The sequence below is a fragment of the Olea europaea genome, unplaced genomic scaffold, assembly GCF_002742605.1.
Source record: "Olea europaea var. sylvestris unplaced genomic scaffold, O_europaea_v1 scaffold2266, whole genome shotgun sequence".
NCBI classification, from domain to species: domain Eukaryota; kingdom Viridiplantae; phylum Streptophyta; class Magnoliopsida; order Lamiales; family Oleaceae; genus Olea; species Olea europaea.
In genome coordinates, this window is record NW_019240720.1 from 20,928 (window position 1) to 45,061 (window position 24,134).

The following is a 24,134-nucleotide window of genomic DNA, read 5'->3' on the forward strand; positions in this document are numbered from 1 at the left end:
ATTATTAGGAACAGTGTGTGCTAATTAATAAAATAGAATAAAAATATGGGTGAAAATGTTCGGGATATAAGCATGAATAATTAAATTAGGGATCATAAATGCAATTAAAATTTAGTACTTCTGTAAAAAAATGTGAATACAAACATATCTTCAAAAAAAAAAATCCATGCCTAGCCAAACTTGCCTATAGATGTGTAAGTTGTAATGACTACACAGTCCAGAATGATGAGTTCATTGTTTCAATGGTCATTGAACTTATGTCCATGTCTTTGATTGGTTGCTGAAGTTTAAAATGTCGAATTTTGACTTTTGAACTTTAGAAAATGTTGTACATTACTAACTGTACACTCGATATTTTTCAAAGTTTAGCAGTTATTCTAGTGAGTAACGTACGATATTTTTTTTCAAAATTCAATGACTAAAACTCGATATTTTAAATTTTGGCGAGCAATCGAAGATTTGAACCTAAATTCAGTAATAAAAACTCGAAGTTTTAATTTTTAGTGATGAATCAAAGACGATAGCCTAAGCTAATATTGGAATAATTAATTCCCAGAATGATATATAAACATGAAGATCGAGTCCTATACAAAGTAGAGGGAAACTGCCATGCCTCATGCTTCATCTTTCCCAGGATGCATTCGAGGCTAAGTTTTTTCTTGGCACGCGCCGCTAGAAAATCCTCTTCTTCACTCTATTCTGCTCGTTCACCACCATTGTCACCAAACCCAAGGTTAAGAAGAGTATTTTCAGCATATAACAATAAATGCAATGCCGGTGACTTTTTTTGGTTATCTCGCTCTCATCTCTCTAGAAATCTAATTGGTTTTGTCACAATTCGGCGTGAGTTTTGTGGCTACGCCGCCGAGCAGTTCTCTGATGATGAGTATGAGTGTGATTACGAAAATCACCCGGTAATTTTTTTTTTCTCTCTCTCTGTCTTTCGTTTTTGTCTCTAAGTTTTCGTATCTGTATTACCTGGATTTAATTGAATTATTCATTCTGTTGATAAATGTTTGAGGACTGAAGGTAAGTCTCAGTCATCCCTATAATATGATAATTTGATCAGAGTGGGTGGAGCGGGGTGACTGACGAGGGTTTTAAAATGGAACCCCTCTACAGAGCCTTCTCCTTACGAACCTAAGGTTCTATCTTTCTCTGTATTTAGTGAATATTTCTCCGAGTCATTGAAAGTTTTGTTAAAGGGAATTTTCTGGAGCTATTGGATTAAGTAAAGCGAAGAAAAAAAATACATTTTTTATGAATAAAACAAAATGCTAAGCGAAGAAAAGAATACATTTTTATGAATAAAACAAAATGCTAAACTTTGGACGCTAATGTATTAATAGATTTTTCATTTTCTAGTTTCAATACCTGAATTTCCCTACAAAGAGAAAGGATGGTGAGGCTTTAATTCATAATTTGCCAGTAATTGCAGTTGTTACGACTTTGAACTTCAGTTGATGAAATTCTTAAGAAAGAAGCGTTTGTTGGGTTGCCTTGAAACAATTACCACAGGCTTAAAGCTTGAGAAGTAGCTGCATGTGAGCATCAAAATGGGAAGATATAGAGCTCAATTCGTTTATCATGTTTACTTATCCTGTTATTAAATAATCTGGTATCTTAGCAATGGACAGAAATATATTTACAGTAATGCACTTTCTTATGAATGCACGTTTTTATGGAACTTTTGAAATGTGGACATCAACTAGAAGCACAAGAATCTGTGACTGTGAAATGTGTGTAATGTAGGCATCATCGTCAGTGGCCAACATTGACGAGTGGAAATGGAAACTCAGTATGCTTTTACGTAGTGAGAACGATCAAGAAATTGTGTCCAGAGATAAAAGGGACAGGAGAGACTTTGAGCAAATATCCAACCTTGCCAAACGGATGGGCCTTTACTGGTAGGAAACTGCACTTAACATTAATACCTTCGCGTTGTTTCCATATTGGAGCATTTCCTTGACTTATCATGAATTTTTCTATCAGTGATATGTATGGGAAAGTGGTAGTTGCAAGCAAGTTGCCCCTTCCCAACTACAGGCCAGATCTCGATGATAAGCGGCCTCAAAGAGAGGTAAAATTTTTATTCTGTTTGATCCTTGTATGACTTTCGTTGAGTGTTTATGTATAGAAATTCTATTAATTTATTGGAGAAATGAAATGCTTCAGCTCTTTCCTGCAGGTTGTTGTCCCATTAAGTTTGCAAAGGAGGGTTGAGGGTTTGCTACAGGAACATCTTGATAGAATGGTGCTGAATTCTGAAAAAGTGGATGACTCTTCTGCCAAAACGGAGGCTGTGGATCAGGTTGAACATGTAAATACTGATGAAAATGGAGATCCCTTCCTAGATGGGTCCGTTATGGAGAAGGTTCTCCAGAGGCGAAGCTTGCGCCTGCGTAATATGCAGAGAACTTGGCAGGTATCTTGCGCAAGATTTAGTGTTTGGATTTGTGCATTTTTTGTCTCTTTGTTGCATTTATCTTAGCCTCCATTTTGGAAGAATTTATAGAAGGTTTAATTTATAAATGAATAGAAATGAGTGGCGAGTAAGTGGATAGTACTTGTGGGTCATTGGATTGTGTGGTTGAAAATGAAGCTTGAACGTTTATTAATGATTTATAAAGCTTGCCAAACGTAGCTTATTTTTATTTAAGCCCCTGTTTGAGCTCCATTCTTCAAAAACTCATCCTTTCCACTCTCATTTTCAATCATATATTCTTTCAATAAAATGATTTTACACGTAAATTCAAAACTTTTTCTTGCTCTTTTTTTTTTTTAGCCACACATTCTCAAAAAAATCACTATTACAAAATCCATTTTTACAAAAAATAGGGCTCAAACAAACCCTAAGCTTCTGCCAAAAAAAAAAAAAAAAAAAAGAGGAAAAAAAAGTCTCATGCTAGCATTTCATGCACCTGAGGGTACAAATTGTTGATAAATTTTAAGCATAAGACTACCCGTATTAGATTTTGGCATCTGCATTTGTCCTCCATCTTGTTCAACCAGGAAATAAATAAGAATGTCCATCAAGAGAATTTGATTCTCCTTTCATTGCTCTCTACACGGAATCAGATATGGTCACTTGATTTTGTCAGAGTTCTGTAACTATCTCTTGAAGATTTTAGTGGAGTCACTAAGCCGAATCTTGCAGAGGTTCTATTTTAATGATATATGCTATCGTAAATGAATATTTGTGCATGTGGTGGAATTTCCACTTGACGAAAATTCATTGCCGACTAAAAAATGTGCCTTGTCTGTATATGTAACAAGAATGGTGAACGTATTCTCAAACATCAGATAAGTTTTCTTTGAACTTAGTTCTAGATTTCACAAAAAAAATATAATAATGCAACTTGGCAACCTTTTTTATCTCAATAACATCTGTATGCTGTACGGTTGCCATATGATTTATTTTACTAAATTGGTGGCATTCTCATATTTTACTCTTAGGCATGTAGTTGTCAATGTTATTTGTGTGGTTATATAGGTTTCGACGGTCAAGGGGTAATGGATTAGCATTGTTTTAGAAGTGTTGGTCATTATTGTATGTATTACACAAGACATTTCAGTGTGTTATTTTGATATCTTACTTATTGATATACCTTTCTTACCAGTGCTTGTAAATTTGGAATTTTTGTGCTGAAATTAATTTGCTCATTTTCTGCAGGAGTCACCTGAAGGCAAGACGATGCTGAATTTCAGGAATTCCCTCCCGGCCTTCAGGGAGAAGGAAAGGCTCCTTCAAGCAATTGCATGTAATCAGGTTTAACTCTGAATTCATAATATTCCTTCTAAAATTCCCCATATAGCATCTTAAAAACAAGTAAGATGTGGATACCAATTAATGCCATTGTCTGTAGATTTGTATATATTTGATTTATGTTTAACATTATTATATTATAGGTTTATAACGAGCTGGATAATGCCTCTTAGACTAATCAAGTTATTATAATTGTTTAAATTATGACACACATTTTTTCATAAATCTAATCAACGTAGGAATTATACTGAGCTTCTTTTAGTTATTTTTATGACGTGACTCTCCACATTTTATGGTACCTGTATATTTCTCCTTAGATCATCGTGCTCGTTTTAGTTTAACAAAGTGTTCACCATTGTATAGTTTATCATTTCATATATTTGTTGAATATCCCAAGTTCTTATTTAAAGAAAGCAACGCTACCCCCCCCCCCCCCCCCCCCCCCCCCCCCTTCTTTTCTTCACTATTTCTCCGGAATTTGTTTGCCACTCTAAAGAGCAAAACTTGCCCATTGGCTAAGACCGAACTCCTATGTCATGACCCATATGGAGCAGTGCCCTCTGATACCATGTCTAACACCTTGACTTTGATCACAATTTATGTTCCAACTCCCCATTGACTGTTTTGGTTCGACACCATAGGCTATCATTATAACCGATATTAAAAGGTTCCATTGAGGTGTATTTCGGAGAAAGTAATTTTTTGAAAAATTTGTTATAATTTTTCATCGATGTGATGAAACAATACGTTTTCAGGTACTAGAAACTTCTGTTCAAGTTTTAGCAATAGGAGACAGACAGATTAAACCTTTTTAGTCAAAGTAAATCTTTTACACTTCTCTGTTGTGACTTGTGAGACGATGGGGGCAGATTCATTGAAATAGCAATTTTTGCCATGTCCTGAATACCATGTTTCTTACATTTTCTACCACAGGATTCATGGGAATTGGCATTGTGGAGATTCTGCTCCCATTGTTGATGATCTTTAGACTCTTGCCTTTTATTGAAACAATCTTTCTAATGTGGTAATGGGAGTAATTGGGAGCTAAATGAGGTCTCAGATGTGTTTTTATTGTCCTCAAGACAATTCCTTACAGTATTTCTACCTGCTAACCATTCAATTGGTTTATTCTGCATCCAGATGTTTTCTTCCATAGGACTTGTGTATGGAGTAATATATTTTAGAGCCCATGTGTGTTAAAATTATTAAATTTTCATAATAACAGGTTGTTGTAATTTCTGGAGAAACTGGATGTGGTAAGACCACCCAACTTCCCCAATACATTTTGGAGTCTGAAATAGAATCTGGCCGGGGAGCATTCTGTAACATAATTTGTACTCAGCCTCGAAGAATATCAGCCATGTCTGTTGCAGAAAGGGTGTCTGCAGAGAGGGGAGAGCCTCTTGGTGAATCTGTAGGCCACTTTCTGTCTTTTTCCTTTCATTTTCTTGTTATTGAAATTTGTTCAACACTCTCTGTGAATTCAGTGTATGCTGAAAAGATAGTCTCTAATACAAAATATTCTAGTTTCTAGTTTCTGTCCTTCAAGAGAGAATTTTTTTGCTAGGTGGGCTATAAAGTACGATTAGAGGGAATGAAAGGCAAAAATACACATTTGCTCTTCTGTACAAGTGGTATTTTGCTCCGCAGGCTCTTGAGTGATCGCAACCTGGATGGTATAACTCATGTTTTCATTGATGAAATTCATGAGCGAGGCATGAATGAAGGTGCATATACATGCTTTTAGTTTTCTCATTTTAATGTTTCATATTTCATTCTCGACATGCCATTCATCTTCCTCTTTTCAGACTTCTTGCTTATCGTGTTAAAGAACCTTCTCCCACGAAGACGGGATTTGAGATTGATCTTGATGAGTGCTACTCTGAATGCTGAATTATTTTCTAATTATTTTGGTGGAGCACCAACAATTCACATTCCCGTAAGCTAAAACTTTAACACTCAAGTTAATTTAGAGTTTATGGTTTCAAACACTTGAACAATGAAAGGAAATTCTTGGTTTTAGGGCCTTGAGTTTTCTGATGGCTTAAAGTTCTATGATTATGCAATCTCAAGAAAGCTCTAGAAATGATTTTCAATTTCAACTGATTTAGCTGAAGAAGCTTTTCATGTCTAATTTTTTTACTGTTTGGAAATTAAATCTGATTTTCAAGGGTTTAAGCGATCAGTCTTCTAGAGCAAGAGACTGGGGGTTTATACATACCTGATGGCATTATTCAATAACTGATTGTCTAGTTTAAATGTATTTGCATTTTTTTATTCAAGTTGCTAGGACTCGTATATGCCTTACTTCTATCTATCATAAAAAAGTTGTATACTAGTAAAACTGGTCTCTTTATGTTAATGTAGGGCTTCACATATCCAGTAAAATCCCACTTTCTGGAAGATATATTGGAGGCAACTGGATATAAATTGACATCATTTAACCAAGTGGATGATTATGGCCAAGAGAAGATGTGGAAAACACAAAGACAGCTAGCACCACGAAAAAGGAAAAATCAGATCACTACTCTAGTTGAGGTAGGAAACCACATTTAAATTCACCACAGATTTTCTTCATGTGTTGGATTACCGGTAACACCTGTCAAAAAGTATTTCTTGTTCGCCTTGCAAAAATGACTAAACGTTGTCATGCATTAATGTTTTAAGTTGGCTGACTGAATGACATATTGTTGAGAGAGTGAACCAAGCTATATATTATTTCCTTTGGTGCATTTTTTCTCTAATTTTTAGTCAGATATGTTTTCTTTACGGAGCACAAAAATATTTGTGTACGCATATGCACATACTACTTTTTTCTTCTGTGGAAAGTATATTTATGAAAAGTGATATAGCTCTAAAGTAAAGCATTCCCACTTTTTCATATGCCAAGATACCATCGTTCAAATGTATGCACCATGATTTCATCATGGTTCCATCTAAAAAGAAAAAAATGAAAATTTTCAATTTGACAAGTCCAAAGGTAAATTTTCTCAGTTCACAATTTTTTTTTTTTTTTTTTAATGCAATAAGTTGTTAATTTATTTTATACTTTTGTTGTCACTAACCAAGCACATTCTTCATTATTGATGCCGCTTGATGGAATTTGTGATTTTTGTTTTATGTCTGACATAATTCTATGTTGGCCTTATCCTCTCTTTGTGTTTTTACAGTTATTTATTTGGTACGCGTTACTGGTAAATGCTGATTAAAGAATGCTCTTTGTCCATGTAGCGCCTACCAAATAGATAACTAAGTCGATTTGTTTATACTGAACAGATAACTAAGTTGATTTGTTTATACTGACAGGATGCTCTGAATAAATCAAATTTTGAGAGTTTTAACTCCAGGGTAAACGAGTCATTGTCCTGCTGGACACCTGATTCTATTGGATTCAATCTCATTGAGGCTGTTTTGTGTCACATATGTCGCAAGGAACGTCCAGGTGGTGTCTTAGTGTTTATGACAGGGTGGGAGGATATTAGTTGTTTGAGGGATCAACTAAAAGCTCACCCTCTATTAGGGGACCCTAACAGGGTCCTGCTGCTTACATGTCATGGTTCGATGGCAACATCTGAACAGGTGAAGAGAGTTATCTTGTTTGAATTTTTTAGTTTTACATTTCCTCTTATTACCACCAGGCGCAAATAACACAGTTATTCAGTTGTCTTCATTATCATTGTTACTTTAGTTACTGTCCACATCTCTGTTTTATATTGGATAGGTGTCTCCAAGGTGGTAGAGCTTTCGATTGCTTTCTTTCATCTTGTTAAATCTTTACTCTTTCAGTAATGCGTAGCCTGTACATTTTTAGGAATCCAATTTTTTCTGAGATGTAGCACGTCCTCAATTCTGTGTTTTCACTAGGATGTTGGCAATGTATCAAGATGTGTTTTCTGTTGTCAGTACCACTTCATAACTATAACTTTGTATTATCTTGCTCACTATATCTTGCCATGTCACTGTACAGAAACTCATATTCGAGAGACCAGCTCCTAATGTTCGTAAAATTGTACTTGCCACAAATATGGCAGAGGCAAGTATTACAATCAATGATATCGTTTTTGTGCTTGACTGTGGAAAAGCAAAGGAGACTACTTACGATGCCCTGAATAATACTCCCTGTTTACTGCCTTCATGGATATCACAAGCTTCTGCTCGGCAAGTAAGTCCTATTTTCTGCACAAATTTTTCTCACTGGCTTTCTCTTCATTTGTATGCTGTGGCAGAATGAAAGCGCTTGCTTTTTTTGATTACATATTAGGAATATAGCAATTGCAACACCTGCCATTAGGGAACTCAGTTTGAATGCTTAGTTCGTTGTGCATGTGGTCATGACATATAGGCAGATTTCTAACTGTCATGGATATGCATCATTTAGAATATGGAGGTAATTCTTATGAAAGCTTTGTACTATCCTTGTTATTGCATTGTTTTTTTCATTGGCTAATTGTCAAATTTTCTAATAATGACACACCATTAATCATTCATGAAATAAATTTCCTTAATCGAAAAAGAGTGGGCATTTATATAATGTCATTCCATAACACATGAGAACATGTAACCATAAACAAGTCAGCAAGCAAAAACGTCACACGAAATTTCATTAAAATTGACCGGACAAAAGTAATATACACCTTCAAAAAGTTCACAACAAATATGTGTTAAAATAGTATCTCAAAACACAACCAAGAACACTCAAAACATGAACTCACTAGGTAGGCCGATATACATTGAGCTTCGAAATTCATTGAGTCTTTGGCAACTCCTCTAGTTTCTATTAGGGTTGGGCGTTGTCTGGTTTGGTTCTAACGAGAATCGAATCGGATCCGAAATTTTTGGGTATTTAGTAATTAGAACCGTCAGGTCCAAACTTAATTATGAAACTGTTTGGGTTCAATTCAGTTTGATTTGGTTCCTGGATTTCGTACTATAATTATTTTTTTAATATTTATAAAGCTACATTAATTTAACTAATAACATGTTCAATCTAAGCTCTTACAAAATAATGTAGTCCAATCTTATGTGTCTTTTGCGTCTCTCTTTGCTAGTTTTTCAAAGATTTGGTTGTTAAAATTACAGAAAGAGGAGTTCACAATAATTAAGAAATGTGTTATCGAGCTTTCATTCTATTTCTTCAAGACTCTAGAAACTGCATTACGGTAGAATAACATATTAGGGTAAAACTTAGGTTAATTTAATTAAGCTGGGTTTGGACTGAAAATTAGAAATAGGAAAATCATATTTTTGGGTTTGAGCTAATTAACTAGTTAGCAAATTTATTTATAAAAAAAAAAATTGGCTTATTTAAAATAAGTAAATTAAAAAAATTAGAGAAATTTGATTCTTATTCGGCTCTTGATCTAAAATCAAGAACCGAATCAAACTCGTCGGTTCTCGATTCAGATATCCGTTTGAGTATTTAATTTAAGAAAAATTGCTCGGTTCAGTTTGAGAGTTTTGCCCAGCCCTAGTTTTTATTGAGCTCTTAGTTTCCTAGGTTCACAATGCTAGATTATGTGAACTAGTGACTCGGTATGTAAAGATATGCATGCATAAACAACGAATACTAACATACTCAGTTACTCACTCAACCATTTCAAAACATCAGAAAAGATTTTTCATCTCTGTGCAATAAATCTCTCGAACATCATGCTTAAGATCTTGGATTCGAAATAATTTCTTTTGGATCTTTAGCCTCTCATCACAGTCATTCAACACTCAACATAATAGATAACATGAATGCATTTCATCAGATTGCCAGGGCTGTCTCTTCCTTTACTTCCTATAAGGCTTACACATTCTACCACTTTGCAATCTCATCTCTCTCTCTCTCTCTAATAATCATAGTCTCCTAAGAACATCATCGTCCTCCATGCAATAACAAATGCTTTTTTTTTTTTTTCATGGAACGCGCACAAAATTTTTTTTTCCCAAGATCACCATGCATGCACGCACATGTTTATACTCGTTCCATGTCATGCCATTAATTTATGTATCTGTTCACAAATCATATGATTCGTATCTTGCAAATTGATACTCCACACATCATGTTCAATTATTAACATGTGATTAGCTTTGAATAAAAAAAATTATTTTTTTTTTTTTTTCATGGAACGCGCACAAAATTTTTTTTTCCCAAGATCACCATGCATGCACGCACATGTTTATACTCGTTCCATGTCATGCCATTAATTTATGTATCTGTTCACAAATCATATGATTCGTATCTTGCAAATTGATACTCCACACATCATGTTCAATTATTAACATGTGATTAGCTTTGAATACCATAACATAGAAGAAATTTTATCAAACCATAACTTTTAATATGTATAGCATTGCAGTTGACATGCATCTTTACTTAGTATGAATACTTATAGAAAAGGAGGAAGAGAAATGCAAATGGGGGTAAACGAATTTAATAACCCATCCTCAACAAACGTAATCGGTTGGCCTTAATACACTTAAGTTCCTCATATTCATGATATATCTTCTTAGTATTGTGTTAATCAGTGTTAAACTCTTGTTAAAAGCTTTACAGTCCATACATTAGAACCCTAGAGCCACATATCATCCCAAGGCAAAGGTGTGGAGAGCTATCATTTTAGGCCAGCTAGGGGGTGTTGAATCTTTCTCCCTCTATTGGTCAAGTATCAATGCTTGCACCAAGATATTGGTACTTTGGTCGACCAAAGCCAAAAATATTGTCACTTGTGATAAGAGTATACATACCTAGGTTTTCTAGTGTATTTTTTATCTGATTTTGGGATTTTAACTTCTATTGAATGCTATTCCACATTCCTTACTCCTTAAAGCATTTTCAAGAGACTCTTTATTTATAAAGAGCATATTATGTATTAAAGAGAACGTCTTTAAATTTAGAGAGTCAAAAATTTTATACACTAATAAACTCTTTATTTTGCTTTTCTCAAGAAACATGTTTTTGATTTCTCTTCATATTTTATTTAACTTAATTTTTTAAATGTCACTAATCAATTTAAATGTGGTTTGAATAGTTGAAGAAATAAATTATTGAAATATGTGATTTATTAAATGATACTATTGTCATTAAGAATAGGGAGTGAAGAGAGCCAAACTCACTATCTATTCTAAAAAGTTAAACTAAATAGTCTCTTGAAGCTCATTTTTAAGCATTGACTCTCTTAAAAAAAAAAAAAAAAGATTTTTTTCGGAGAATATTTTGGAGATGCTCTTTAAGCCATCATTACATATCTCCATAACAAGATTGAATCCCATTGAACATCATTACATGGAGGGATTACGAACCAAAAAATCAAATGGTCTTTTTAGTAAGCCTTGGTTCCTTGGTAAAAAAATGAAGAAAAATATCACAAATTTGGCTAATAAGATAACAGTTGGGGTGAATATGATGTGGCACCACATTGCTCTTGCCAAGATTCTTCATTTCTCCAATTAAAAATGACCTTAATTTCATACTTGTCATCGCCTTAATCATATTATAATCCATCACAAAACCACATGATCTCCCTTAAATAATTCCTTAATTATTTCCAACTGTGTCTGATCTCAACACTGACTAAAACTAAAACCAGATTAATATATATTCATACAAACCTCTTACAGTTGTTTTAAAGTCATTCTAGACCAGATCACATTTGTAAGTTCCATCCAGACATGGATTAACTTGAATCCAATAGTGTGGAACTATGGATTAGGGTCGAATGGTCTCTGTAGTGGTAATTAACCAAAAGATTCATGCCCATCAATAACAAAATCAGTATAATTTAACATTTTTAACATCATTGTAGCATCGTACCTTCCTCGGCAATATACCATCACCATACCAACCCTTTTGGTAGAGGGAAACTGAATGCGCATACCGTTGAACTCATGTAAAATGCGAATATTTCATATGAAATAATTTGTATGCAATCTGTTGATGATAAAATAATAAAGTCATCCCCTCTTCTAAACCGTAAGCTCTTTGATGAGGTAGTTCTAAGTGGTATCAGAGTAAACAAAGCTCACGTCTTCAAATTTCACCTGTATCCAATTTTTAAAATTTCCAAGTTTCACACCGTTGCTGGAAACATGAATGACCTGTACTTGAGGGCTGCGTCGAAGATAAAACTTATACAAATTAATTCAGTCCCCTTTTGATTTACTTAATCTTTTAGATAAGGTGGTTCCATACAATGCATCATCTAATTGCAGCCGTTTTACACTAAGGGATTAAATTTGAGTGGACAAAGGAGTGTGAGTGAGTTTATGAGAGAAACTAACTTCTGCTCAGGAATTGACTATCCCATACAGGAGTGATACTTTTCCCAACATGTCATAATTCGAAATGCACAAAGTTAGTTAAATGAAGTGTAAATGCATGATTAGCATGGTCAGTTAAGTTCAGAGAAAACTAGGGCATGTGACTGATTCTATTCAATTTGTTGCAGTATCCTCATTTTTATTTTAATACTTAATGTTTCTTTATGCCAGTTTACTTGGTGACTGTTATTTTGCTTCATGTTATTGTTTGGGTTGCAGAGAAGGGGTAGGGCTGGTCGTGTGCAGCCTGGTGAGTGCTACCATCTATATCCACGATGCGTTTATGAAGCTTTTGCCGAATACCAACTTCCTGAACTTCTAAGAACTCCTTTGAACTCCCTGTGCTTGCAAATAAAAAGTTTGCAAGTTGGAAGTATTGGAAAATTTCTATCTGCTGCTCTTCAGCCACCTGAACCATTGGCTGTAAGGATTTACATTTTGACTATTTTAGGATTCTTTTTCAGTAATATCCTTTTGGGGTGGCGTCTTTGTTTAGGTATACTATATTGTAAATTATAGTCCGCCTAGTTACAATATAAAGCTTATTTGGCTGTCATAAAATATACATCTTGGGGAAAAATTATCCGTGACTACTTTGAAGAACATTGTCTCATGGTTTGGAAAATTGGAATTGTGATAAATAATGGAGGAAAATGGTTTTCTACCATACATATTATGGTTACTGAGGCAGAAAATAGAATGACAGGTTGAAGGAACACAAAGTTGTATCCAACTGTGAAAATGTTCTCTGTGATTTTTGTTTACTTAGAATAAGTGCCAAGGAGGCTCCCAAATTAGAGTAATGGTACTATATTTTATTGTATTTTAGTTGATATGCTTATTTGCTGGTTTTGTTTTCTTCATTTTTCTCCTCCTCTCTTGGCAATAAATTGTTTATTTGTTTATTTTTTCTTAAGACTTGACATAAAATGAAAATCATTGCAGGTCCAAAATGCTATTGAATTCTTGAAGATGATAGGTGCTTTAGATGAAAATGAGAATCTTACTCATCTTGGTATGGCTGCATTGACAATATGGATGTTCTGCTACGTATTTCTCTTAGTACCCTAGATATCAGTTTCCTTTCTATTCTTCACTTTTTAATTTTTTTTATTCTTATTCAATCAGGGAAGTTTTTGTCTGTGCTTCCAGTGGATCCAAAACTCGGGAAAATGCTAATTCTTGGTGCTATTTTTTCTTGCTTTGACCCTATTTTGACGATTGTTGCTGGTCTTAGCATCAGGGATCCTTTTCTTTTGCCTCAAGATAAAAAGGATGTGAGTTTTACCTGCACAGCATTTTTAATCATGGCAAAGTGCATCATTCTTTGTTACTTGATGTCCCTATCGTTTTTAATTGTTAGATAATTGTATTATCTTCTGGTTCCAATGCTATTTAGCAAAAGAGACAAAATATTAGGAAAGATAAATAATAGATTTTGATATTGGTATTGCACAGTTTTCACGGATGGAATAATTCATTCCTGAAAATAGCATATATTTATGAATATAATTTTGTACCATTTTCATCCTAACTAATGACATCTATATATATATATATATATATATATTTTTTTTTTCCTTTTTTTTTGGTTGGTAAATTTAACAAATTCTAAGAATTATTGTAAAAAAATATTTCCCTTTAATTGACAATTTTTATGTAAAATAAAGTCAAACGAACACCAAAAGATAGATGATTTTTTTAATTTCTTTTTTTGGCAATTGAAGCAAATTTCATCCACAATACTAGTAAATTCTATCCCTTTAATCGACAATTTTCATGTAAAACAAAGTCAAACGAACACCAAAAAATACTTTTTATTTTAACATTTTTCACGTGGAAAATTATACTAATCAAACACAGTAATTTACAATTTTCAGGAAAATAATTTATAGACAATTCAATTCCCAGAAATTTGTTTTCAATTCAGTTCCATCTTTACAATCAAACGGACCCTTATAGTATTTTGTGGGAAAAATGGAATATTAATCTTTCAACAGTTTTCAAATCAAGGTACTTATGAAAAAGAAAGCTAGAACTCTTCCTAGGAAGGTGAAAAATGTAATAGGTAGTAAGAAAGATTGCAAATCCCCAGGCAGGATTTAGAACGAATCTTCAAGATGAAAAATGTTTTCTGCAGTAAGAGAGATTTCAGATACCTAAGCAGAATTTAGAGTGAAAATATCCTCTGACATCAGTTCATCTCTTTAATTTGTCAAAACTTCAGCCTAATATTAGAGTTGACTGAGAAACCTAAATATTTGGTTTCCATCCCCTCTTATGCTGCCTTCTTCTCAAAAATTAATTGTGCACTGGTATTTTCTTTTGCTTATTCTTCTATTCTGTCACTCTAATTTTTGTTCCATGTTTTGCATGATCATATGTTATTCTATGGCGAACACATTATAAGGGGTTTGTATTTACACATGGAAGATATTTTCTTTGCATTTTCTATTTGCACGCTTTGAACCTTATGTGCATTTATCTCCTCTGATATGGCTATACTTCCTCACTTTCTACGCTGGTTACTTGTCACCATTTTCATGTTTTTAATCACAAAACATTTTTTGTTATTGAATTTTGCTTCCTGTATAGGTATTATAGCGCTTTCCATATCCATATAAACATTCATGATTAAGTGAATACAGTTGCTATGGATAATAAAATGATGATGACTACTAACCAGCTTCATGCTGTGAATGTGCAGCTCAACTTTAAGATGTGAATGTTAAGGTACTAGATTGTATATATTACCATCATACTGTGAACTTTGTTATTATATTTTATCTTGAGGGACTGGGTTGGGTGGGGTTAGAATTTTATGGTAGCAGAGAAAGAATTTATTGCATTAAAGGACCCACAGTATTCTACGTAGAAAACAAAACATAAGAGTAAACGAATTTCTGAAAATAAGAGAAGTTCATTGGCATTAAGTCTTTTAAAGCAATCCCATGGAAAGCACCAGCTGATCTAGTCCAAAATGACGTCAAAGAGACAAGCCTGGTCAAGATTAAATAAATAGGAGAGATCTGATCTTTGTACCTGTATCATTGATCTCCAGGAAAATGCAGTCCCTGTCCCCATTGCAGGCTCCCAACCTCACAAATCCTAGTGTCTGAACTGAAATCAGATCCCAGGATTGCCAGACTCAATTCTTATGCAATTACGTGAAGCATATGTAAGGAGAGAAACATTCTAGGTCTTACTCTAGCATCGAATTATTATTATTCAATTTTTTGAGCACCATAGATCAAATGAAGCTATAGGGAACTTTTGCTTTCCAAATAAAGGAAGCTCAAAGAACATGTTAAAGAATGACTACTGACTAGAGCTATACAAGGGATAGAAAAAAGGTTCAAATGTGAAGACACCTGAATTATCTGTTCAACTCTGGAATCTTATGAAAGTGAAAAGGAAAAAATTGGAAAGACGATCTAATAACACATTATGATTTACAGTTTCTCTATCATTAAGGTTGTGGAAAAGAATGAAAGTCTCAAGAAGAGAATTATCCTCATGGGGACTCTATAAGACTTTTTTCTAACAAGGGTAAATGGTGTGATCTAAGGAACATGGGCCCAAAGGGACAATCATCTCAACAAAAATTTGCTTTATGCATTGCCCAAAGACAGCACTTTAAAGACAATACAAACATGTGAAATATCCATGTTCAGCTTGCAGAAAAGAAGAGTCCAAGGACTTAAAAAAACAGTTATATTTTCATCCTTTTCTTCCTAGTTTGGAATCCTTTAATTGAACCATCGTTTCACTGTTTTTTAACTGTTTAAATTATCAAAATAAACAGGGGGAGAGACAGTTCTCTTATTAAAATATCTCTCACAAGTAGTGTATAGACCTTTGGAGAGCTGTTTGATTTGAAAATGAGAACATTGTCGTGCAGAATTCTACACACTTCATACAGTTACTGTTAGTAGCCACATGCATACTTTTGAAGACTAAGTTTAATTAAATAAATGTGTCCTCCCCTATCTAGCAGCTTAGGTTTTTGGTTGAGGTGATTCAACACTACAATTTATATTAGAAATTCCCAACATTACTACATGCCTTCTGAATGATCCCGACAGTCCATTTTCTCGAGGTATTCATTCGTAACCAGAACTGCATAAAATGCCTGCCCTCTGCTAGGAATTTTTATCTTCTGAAATAAGCTTCCCCCATAATATGCTTACGACTTCTATTATCATTTGCATCTTACATGTGTAGGATTTCCCTTTCATGCAGAAACAATTTATTTGTATACGCATACCTAGGTCATCTCTAACTTACAGTCCACAATAATTTCCTCTGTGGACGGATTTATCAGCTGTAATATGAATTTCTTTGATGCAGTTAGCAGGGACAGCAAAGTCCAGATTCTCGGCAAAGGACTATAGTGACCATATGGCTCTTGTCCGAGCATATGAAGGATGGAGGGATGCAGAGAGAGAAGGATCAGCGTATGAGTATTGTTGGAGAAACTTCCTCTCTGTCCAGACTCTTCAAGCCATCCATTCTCTTCGTAAACAGTTCTCCTACATTCTGAAAGATGCTGGATTACTAGATGCAGATGGAGTGATACACAATAGATTGAGTCATAATCAATCATTGGTTCGTGCTATTATATGTTCTGGCCTATTTCCTGGCATTGCATCCGTCGTGGTACGGTACTTCCTTTGCAGTTCTTGTCACAGTCATAACAACTGATTCTGGTGGTGTTGATGGATTATTTCTTCTTTGTGTGCAGCACCGGGAGACATCAATGTCCTTCAAGACAATGGATGATGGGCCAGTCTTGCTCTATGCTGTAGGCTCTAAAATTTACCCTATTAGCCAACATAGGAATAGAAATATGATATGCATAGTTGCTGACCAGCACATTTTGTCTTTAAATGGGGAAATATTTTGTTGTCGTGTATTGCATTTTGTCTTAATCGTTCTATAGGACAAACATCATCACAATGTCAAGTTTTTCCTCTATTTGTTGGTCTGTGTCAATTTGTGGATTGATGACAACGACTCTTCATGTTTCCCGGGATCACATTTGGCTTTTATCTTTTAGGAGAAAATTGGACCCCATCACCCTGTTCAACTTTTCCCCTGTAACTCTGTCTCAAAGCTGGTTTGGTGACGCATTGTTGGGTTGAGTCGAGTTCACTATTGAACTGGAAATAGGAAAATGACTCATCCAGTCATCCAATGAAAGTTTTTGGTGAAAATTCCATCTGCATGATGCCAAGAACAAGTGATTATAAGTAATCAAAGATGCATGTTCTAGCACTTTTAAAATTTCATGGTAAAAATGTTATGATGCATGGACATCAGTGGATGCTTTTCCTTAGTCCAAGTTATGAATTCAAGTCTTTTATGTGAAAGTCAAGCAGACAAGGGGAGGGGGGGAAGGGTTATACGGATTAATTAAGAAAAGTTTGTAATTATTTATATTGAACATTTTGTATTGCTATGTGGAAAGAAACTAATCCTTTTGTTTGGTCAAATTTTTTACCTTCATAGAAGAATTCCACTGAAGTTACGGTTTGTCTATCATATAACTGAATTGTTTTATGATTGATTTCATTCAGAATTCGGTGAATGCACGTTACCAAACAATTCCGTACCCATGGCTAGTGTTCGGTGAAAAAGTAAAAGTCAATACTGTATTCATACGTGATTCAACTGGAGTATCTGATTCTATTTTGATCCTTTTTGGTGGTAACCTCAACCATGGTGCTATGGTAAATTTCTTTATCTGTAAATCTTCAGTATTATGCAATGATTTATGATTAGTATTTTTGATCTTTGGTTTTACTTTCTTTCAGGATGGACATTTGACGATGTTGGAAGGTTATGTAGATTTCTTTATGGATCCTAGTTTGGCAGAGTGCTATGTAAAGCTTAAGGAGGAGCTTGACACACTTTTACAAAAGAAGGTATTTTTGATTCTTCCGGATGCACTCTTTATTTTGTTTCTTTACTTCACTTGTATGGTGACTTGGTGATGTTATTCACTTATTTTCTCTTTTGCAAATGCCATTCTCATTTTTTCTAAATTCTTTTATGGACAATTTGTCTGTAAGCACATCTGGTCTTATGAACTGTTCCATAGAATCTTAGCCTTTTAAATTAGTGCATGTTTGGGAAGTGTTTATATACAATTTATATTATAAATAGATAGAGGTGAGTGGTAGATGAGTGGGTAGTATTTGTCAGTCCCTCAAATTGTGTGCATAAAAACTGGCTTGAGTGTTGGATTATCTATTATTGATTTTTTTCCCCAATTCCCATTTTCACCCAAAAAAATGCATTCTTTCTACCAACATAGGGTGACATCCATTTGAAATTGACTAATGCAATTTTTTACTTTCCTGAAATACCCCCATTTCATTCAACAGCCCACCCTTTTCGACTTTTCCACCTCCCATAATTTTTGCTCACTGTTGAGGGTAGTAAAGGAATTGGAGTGTAAAAATCTGTTTGTGCAGTAACATAAGGACAGCATTGTCAGTGGAGTGGACAGGTAACAGCTCTATTTTGTCTAAAATACGAGTGGAAAATGAGCAACAAATAGGGGAGAACAGCACAATCTTTTAATGTGAACCCATGATCATAATGACTCTTAATATGACTACTAGGTCATTATTTTAATTTCTTTCTAGTTCTACTTAACTTTTATATTCCAAGGGCGTCATTCAAAGTTATGATTTATCCTACCTTATTATATAAATGAAAAAATAATTATGTTTATAATTTATACTTAGTGCTTATTTGGGAAGGCTTAAAAAGTTGCTAAAGTTGAGTTCGAAGTCAACAATTAATTTTAACCAAACATTTCAAGGGACTTGCAACTTTTATCAACTTTTCGACCACACATTTTATTAACTTTTATCAAAAGCTTTGTCAAACAATCCCCTTAGCATCAAAGCAAACAGATAGGACTTCACTTTATTAAATATGAGAAAAACATACATGATATGTTGTCGTCTGTACATTTATTGAGTATAGAGCCAAGATGTCTGGTGCCATCATCATTAGCAAGACAATATATCATACATTAATCTTTTGTTCATTTCCGGTTTTTATGACATGATATTGCGGGGTACAAGAGAGTTGAATGACGAGGAATTGCAAATTTTCAGGTTCACATAATATTCAAAATACTCTCTGCTAACTTGTAGAAGGTGACATGGGGTGAGGCAGAGAGATGGATAGCCGACCAGAGTATTATTTTTAATATTATTTCAAATATGTAGGACAATAGCTTGTTGATTTTGAGATATCAGCTTTTGTGATCAAACGCCGAAGTGGGAGTAAAATGGATCTTGAACTATTTAATAAGATGAAGAAAATTATAAAAATCCAAGTCTGATCTTATTTGAATTTAAATTAAATCCCAACTCACTTGCTCGGGAGGCCTTTATTAATTCACCAACATGCAATCACAGTTTACAAGTCTATTGGCTAGGTAATAACATCAGTAATTCCAATTTGCATTCCTATGAGTTGATTATTTTTTGGTGTAGTATATTAGAAGATATACTCTTTCAGCTCTAATTTTTCAATGGATTAACTGCATTCCTGAGAAAATACGTAGCACTACTCTGGCTTCTTTTCCTACTCACTGATTCTTGAGAGGTGCAGCTTCAAGATCCTAGCATGGACATCCACAAGGAAGGTAAATACCTTATGCTCTCTGTTCAGGAGCTGGTGTCGGGTGATCAATGCGAAGGGAGGTTTGTTTTTGGTCGTGAAAGCAAAAAGCCTCGAGAGCCGAATGACAGTAGTCGATTTACAAAAGATGGAACGAATCCTAAGAGCTTGCTACAGACGCTGTTGATGAGGGCAGGTCACTCGCCTCCCAAGTATAAAACAAAGCATCTTAAGACAAATGAATTTAGGGCGCTGGTGGAGTTCAAGGGAATGCAGTTTGTGGGAAAGCCCAGGAGAAATAAAGCCCTTGCAGAGAGAGATGCAGCTATAGAAGCATTAGCCTGGTTAACTCACACATCTGACAATAATCGTGAAGAAGAAGATAATTCCCCGCCTGATGTCACAGACAACATGCTGAAACTTCTAGGAAAGCGCAGGAGGTCTAAACGGCGTCCAGGTTGAAGCCAAAAGGGGGAATTTTATGTAGATGCATTGATAGTTGTATGGCTGCAAATAACATTTATCGAGTTGCAAGGTATGTGCTTGACTCTCGGGCCATCAGTAGATGCGCGCTAGAAACTGTAAGATGTGACGATAAGACGATGACTAATCGATCACCTTAACCACTTGCTCGATTGGATGCAGATGGATGGACCAGGGTATTTCATGGCCTTGCCAGCTACTCAAAGCGATCTATCTATGTTGGCAATTCTTGAAGAGAAGTACAGTAAGTATTTGATAATTGGCTGTCTGAGAGTCCATTTCCTTGGTATTCTCCCCATATGCAATAATGGGAAGCCGTCTGTGACATTTCGGCATATGTACTAGTGAGATGTCAATTTCAATGGCAATTCTGTATAATATTCTTGTTATTTGACTTTTTTTTTTTTTTTCATAATTTTTTTTTTTATCATGGATAGTGTAGGTGGCAAGGGGTGGTGTTTTTGCCACCCTCAGATCAAATTATAGTTTAACACAGAAGATGAGAGTATTTATATTTTTCGCTTGTGCATTTTTAAGGAACAAGGATCAACTTGCAAATCAATATAGATTTATCTAAGGCTCGAGATAAAGTTGGGCCTAGGGGCCCCCAAAATCTCAGCCCTGTACTCTCAGACCATGCTCTGAGCTCCCAGACTCTGCAATGGAACTTGCATAAAAGAGTGGAGGATCAATGCCAAGCAGCCTAGAGAGTCAACAGTCGATTTACAAAAGATGGAACAAACCCTAAGAGCTTGCTAAAACAAATGAATTTGAAGTTCAAGGGAATGCAGTTTGTGGGAAACCAAAGAAAAAGAAAGCCCTTGCTGAGTGAGATGCCACTATAGAAGCATTAGCCTAGTTAATACACACATCTGACAACAATCACGAAGAAGATGATAATTCCTCGCTCAGACAACATGCCGGTACTTCTGGGGAACTGCAGCAGGATGTCAAAACTGCTTTGGGTTGAAAAAAATGCGGTTAAAATGATTGCCATGTTCGTGACTGCGAGGAATAATTCACTTTGTAACACTATGACGGATCATACAAAATATATTTAAGAACATCCAGTAACATAATCAACTTAAAGCATCACTATATAGCGCAAAACCTGCAACTTTATTCGAACTTCATTTTTATTGTACACATCCCAAAAATAGAGGCAATTAACGATCTTCAAGCTATGCGCTAAAAACCAATGTGTCACAGGCAATGCCAGTTTAACTGAACCTGCCGCAACGGCACAACATAATAGCCTAGCCTCACAGTGCCTCCCTTCAACTCCCTGGTACTTCAAGCTTTGTGTAAGTTGACTACTCTCTCTATGTTTCTCCTTCAAGTGCTTATGTCCTTCCCACAGCACCTTCAAAGTGAGAATAAATATTATACTGCTTAGAGTTACAGACAAAATAGGACAATACATGCATAATTTCTGAGAAATATTTTTCTCTGTCAATATTGTAGGTTTTCACTCTTATACAGCAACATAGGCAAAATCTGTTACAAAGTAAAGAGTTTATGGCAGAAAGGACTGGTCCAGTTGAAGAAGCTAGAACCTGTACAGCAATAAAGCATGTAAGAAGTCTAATGCGTATGGCATCTTAAGATAATCTCAGAAGTTTCACTGCTCATATGCTGTGATAAAAAAATTAGATTCACTTGCAAGCTAAGTTAGGAGGATCAACTCAGGTACTGATCATTAACCTATTCATATATAAAATTTTATATTCTGAATTCCAAAAATTGGTCTTAGAAAATGGTAATCACACATTTATCGAATCAAATCTCAATATACACAGTGGCAAATTCAATCATTTAGGCTAGAATCCACGCAATCAGTTAAGGAAGAAAAGTACCTTTTGTTTAACTTCTTGGAACCAGAGGGACAGAGTGCATTTCTACTCATTTTTCCACTCTTGATTATGCAACATCCATGGGGGTTGATCCCATCAACTTCTGAACCTGCAGCCAATGATCCCTTCCCAAGTCAATAATTCATCGGAAATCCAGAATGCAATAACATCAAACTACAATGCACAAGCCATATAACACGATCATTTTATTTTCTTTATCCTCCTAACCATGCATTATAGTAAGGAAAAAGTAGAATATGCAGATAAAAACACATCAGCTAACCAGCAAAATATTCACACAACACAATAAGCACATAGTTCATCACTTCTAGAAAATCACTATTAACAGCATGTGAAATATGAGAGATGTGGGCAATATAATAAATGCCTCAGCCAAGCTCTTTGGCATTTCTTTGCCTTCGTCCTTCTAACTTTTCAATTTTTCTCTGAGCTTCTTTTGCCCAGGTAAACTTTGTTAAAGTATTTTCAACGACTACAATTGTGCAATTACATTGTTTTGATGCCTCTTGCTTTTCACTAGTTTGAATATTCTACAATGAAAAATCAAAAGAAAAGAAGTGACCTACCAAAATATATAATCGAGAATAAAAAAATTACAACATTTTCTCAATAGCATTCATATTATGAATTTCAATCCACTCCCATCACTTAGTGCACGTGGATTTAACAACAAAAAAGAATAAATGTAAACAGGAAGCCAAGAAATTACAGTCAAAGATAGTCTGCTCAAGTTGTCACATTAAAAACCAGCTATAACACAGGAGTAATAACTAATAAGTTAAAGCTACTTCATCAACCTTTTGAAAGTAACCTTTTCCTGTGCTTGTAGCAGCAAAAGAAGAGTTGGGGTTGAAAGAGAGAAGAACTTAAATAAGGGGAAGTAAAAGGAGAGTGGGAAAAAAACATATAAACTATAAGAGACAATCGGATGGGAAGAGACGCAAGAAGAGGAAAAACTATGTAATGGGCCAAAAGAGGATGTGACGGGATATCCCTTGTGGGCTTATACCCCGTTTGGGAGAGATTTTGAGAATTGATTTTTTTGACCGTTAGAAAAAAAGTGGGGTTCACCTTTGAGAGAAGAAATCAAAAATTACGGATGAAATAGTGAAATAACGATAAAAAAATCATTTTTTTGGAATAAAAAATCCCTCCCAAATAGGTTGTTAGTCAAAAGTAAAATCTTGTCGATAGATTATAGGCTTTGAGTGAAGCTATCACTTAAGAATATAAAAATAAAGAAATAATCTATACATTTAAAGTTTATATTATTTTAATCAACGACGGTCTCTGTCCAATATTGGAAAAATTATGTATCGTTTTGTCACGTGACTATCATGCTTTATAGGTACCAACACACCACCACGGAGCATGCATCCACAATGCAGCAATACATCACCATGACTAAGGAGAGACCTAAGTCACTTTCCACGAAATTAAAGTTAGGACGGTGCTGCAGGTACAGACCCTACCAGACAACACACATGCGCGGGCCCTGACGTAAATTTTTTTTCCTTCATGTGGGGCCGCCCCTATAGTGAGGGGTCGAAAGACCCCTATAGGAAAATTAGGAAAATGCCCTGTATTTTCCTTAAAGTTATGGTGATAAAGGACAACCTTCACCAATCTTTCCCTCTTCTTATTCCCTAATCACCACTAAATCCCAAAACCTTTCTAAGACCAGCCCACCATGAACCCATTCATTACCATATTTGAAACTTAATCCCATCAGGTCCCAACCTTCAACATGAACTCAGCCAAACACTAAGTTCCCACGAGATGAAATTAGTCCTCATTAATATCTACAACACTTTGGGTTGCCATGTTAACACTTAAAAACTCCCAGTCTTTTGGCACAGCCCCTTGGAAATTGACTTGACCTTCTTCCTGCAACCGTCTAGCCACAAATAGGACACAGCAACTTGAGTTCAGCCACAAACACATGCGGTATGTATCAACCACATTGCCTTAGGCAACATCCACATGTAATGCAATCAGATATCACCATGCCTAAGGCAGTTTTACTTGGCTCACTTACTGCAGCATGTGGTACTATCACTTGT

The 24,134-nt window shown here is 35.1% G+C and overlaps 1 protein-coding gene across 2 annotated transcripts; it reads left to right on the forward strand.

Moving 5' to 3' along the window:
* Positions 1 to 577: 577 nt before the first annotated feature.
* On the forward strand, positions 578 to 20,716 carry LOC111381189 (DExH-box ATP-dependent RNA helicase DExH3). Of its 2 annotated transcripts, XR_002700290.1 has the most exons (20): positions 578 to 914; positions 1,753 to 1,907; positions 1,993 to 2,080; positions 2,189 to 2,425; positions 3,674 to 3,769; positions 4,992 to 5,180; positions 5,334 to 5,493; positions 5,575 to 5,705; positions 6,134 to 6,304; positions 7,073 to 7,345; positions 7,734 to 7,928; positions 12,290 to 12,493; positions 13,016 to 13,085; positions 13,199 to 13,347; positions 16,421 to 16,729; positions 16,815 to 16,874; positions 17,650 to 17,802; positions 17,887 to 17,997; positions 19,706 to 20,249; positions 20,360 to 20,716. XR_002700290.1 is itself a non-coding variant. In XM_023004937.1 (19 exons), the coding sequence occupies exons 1-19, from the start codon at positions 636 to 638 to the stop codon at positions 20,174 to 20,176; spliced, it is 3,501 nt and encodes a 1,166-aa protein (XP_022860705.1). In that variant the 5' UTR covers positions 578 to 635; the 3' UTR covers positions 20,177 to 20,716. The 2 variants fall into 2 exon arrangements, 1 of the variants encoding a protein (XP_022860705.1); XM_023004937.1 differs by having other exon boundaries at positions 19,706 to 20,716.
* The last annotated feature ends 3,418 nt before the right edge of the window (positions 20,717 to 24,134 follow it).

Coding starts and splice junctions, on each gene's coding strand:
- LOC111381189 (XM_023004937.1), top strand. CDS start 636: ATGCATTCGAGGCTAAGTTTTTTCTTGGCACGCGCCGCTAGAAAATCC. Junction 3,770..4,991: donor AAGCAATTGCATGTAATCAG/GTTTAACTCTGA, acceptor TCATAATAACAG/GTTGTTGTAATTTCTGGAGA. Junction 6,305..7,072: donor AGATCACTACTCTAGTTGAG/GTAGGAAACCAC, acceptor TTATACTGACAG/GATGCTCTGAATAAATCAAA.